The 1,734-nt window shown below is 38.8% G+C and overlaps 1 protein-coding gene across 6 annotated transcripts in view; it reads left to right on the top strand.

The window, feature by feature from the left end:
• LOC104724594 (sister chromatid cohesion protein PDS5 homolog A) overlaps positions 7–1,734 on the top strand; it is a 10,768-nt gene continuing 9,040 nt past the window's right edge. For 3 of the 6 annotated variants that reach the window (XM_010443119.1, XM_010443120.1, XM_010443116.1), the window contains exons 1-4: positions 7–154; positions 939–1,142; positions 1,229–1,410; positions 1,518–1,557. In XM_010443119.1, coding sequence (XP_010441421.1) covers positions 62–154; positions 939–1,142; positions 1,229–1,410; positions 1,518–1,557 — 519 coding nt within the window. In that variant the 5' untranslated portion in view covers positions 7–61. Of the gene's footprint in view, positions 155–938; positions 1,143–1,228; positions 1,411–1,517; positions 1,645–1,734 lie in introns of all 6 variants that reach the window. The other 3 variants (XM_019232439.1, XM_010443117.1, XM_010443118.1) reach the window with 2 other exon arrangements.

Here is a 1,734-nt window from a genome sequence, read left to right as displayed (position 1 = left end):
GCTCACCTCTAAGAGACGAGAACAGCGTCGGTTTAAAGAGTTCTTCTGCGTTTCACTCGCCATGGCTCAGAAGCCGGCGGAACAGTTGAATGAGTTCGGATCGAAACTTGACCTAACTCCTGTTTCGAAAGATTCGTTGCTCAAACTCTTAAAGGTGATTCCCCATATCTTAGTTCTCCTTGTTTCTTTTTACTAATTTTGTCCAAGTTTCGATATTTCCTTTGGAGGGAATTTGTTTCCATCTGTTTAAATTATGCCTAATTGGAAACGAATAAAGTTTTCAGCTTTGTAGATCCTCTTCCATGTTCATTAATTGAGCTAGTTTTTTTTTTTTTGTTTCTCACTTTGGAGTTGCGAATTAGGGTTGGTTTGTACTCATCTTCTTTGTTAACCCTTTGCCCTTCATCTAGAATGTTTTTTTTGGGAAATTAGGTCATGCATAAAATCTGGGGTTTGTTCCATTCTTGTTGGAAGATATGTAGCTACTTATGACTAGTCTCGATTCTGAATTGTTCGGCTTTCTATTCGGTTCCTCCGAGAACGAATTCTGTGTCTATATTTGCGACCTTTTCCCTTTGTATGGTGGCTGCTGTTAGAATGTCGAGTTTTAAGGGTAGGGCTAGTATTTCTCTATCCCTGGTTTCCTTCAAGTCTTGCCATGCTACCCCAGTTTTCAGTCTCCATTTATATATAACTGTGAAAGCCTTCTACATTGACTAAGATGTTTCTTTTGTCAACCACCTTTGTGGAAATGTGATTTGCTGTTGGGTTGGTATCATTGGGGTGACTTGGTTGGGTTAGTTTAGTAACATATCTCTCTACTCAAAATCAAATATTTAATCCGTACTCTACTGTGACTAAATGGTAGAGCTGCTCGTTTGAGCCTTAATCTTAAAGACTCTTGTCTCGTTAACTTGTTTGTTTGTTGCTACATGCAGGAATCTGCTGTTTGTCTTTCTGAGTTGGAGCAGTCTCCACCACCTGCAGTGCTCAAGTGCATTCAGCCTTTCCTTGATGCAGTTATTAAACCTGAAATTCTCAACCATCAAGACAAGGATGTCAAGCTTCTGGTTGCAAGCTGCATTTCTGAGATTACTCGTATCACAGCACCTGAAGCGCCTTACAGTGATAATATTATGAAGGTTGTTTCTCCTGAATTTCCTCTGCCACCTTGATCACATCAAGAAATGTCTTCTACTGATTTTTTCTGTTTCTTATCTTGTTTCAGGATATTTTTCAACTGATTGTGAGTGCTTTTACTGGGTTGAATGATGTCAGTGGTCCATCATTTGGAAGGAGGGTTGTCATTTTAGAAACGGTTGCAAAGTACAGGTCATGTGTTATGATGTTGGATCTTGAATGTGATGATCTGGTAAAAGAAGTGTTTACTACATTTCTTGATGTTGCTAGGTAGGTTTCACTTTCAACCTAGATTTCTTTTCAGATTGATTAAAAGTTCCGCTGATTTTACATCAAGTCTACTTCCCCGAAATCTTGATTTCTTTCTGTATGTGCAGAGATGACCATCCAGAGATTGTTTTCTCATCAATGCAAAACATTATGATTGTTCTTTTAGAAGAAAGTGAAGATGTGCAGGAGCATCTTTTACTAATTTTACTCTCTAAATTGGGCCGGAATAGAAGTGTGAGCATTCTGACATTGCTGGCTCTGGCCACTGCTTTTATTCTAATTTAGGATTCAGTTGTTATATGGAATAGCAGACGGCTCATATTC

Source organism: Camelina sativa, chromosome 11 (assembly GCF_000633955.1).
Source record: "Camelina sativa cultivar DH55 chromosome 11, Cs, whole genome shotgun sequence".
Classification (NCBI taxonomy): Eukaryota; Viridiplantae; Streptophyta; class Magnoliopsida; order Brassicales; family Brassicaceae; genus Camelina; species Camelina sativa.
Note: the sequence above shows the minus strand (reverse complement) of the source record. Positions and strands in the feature narration are given on the sequence as shown.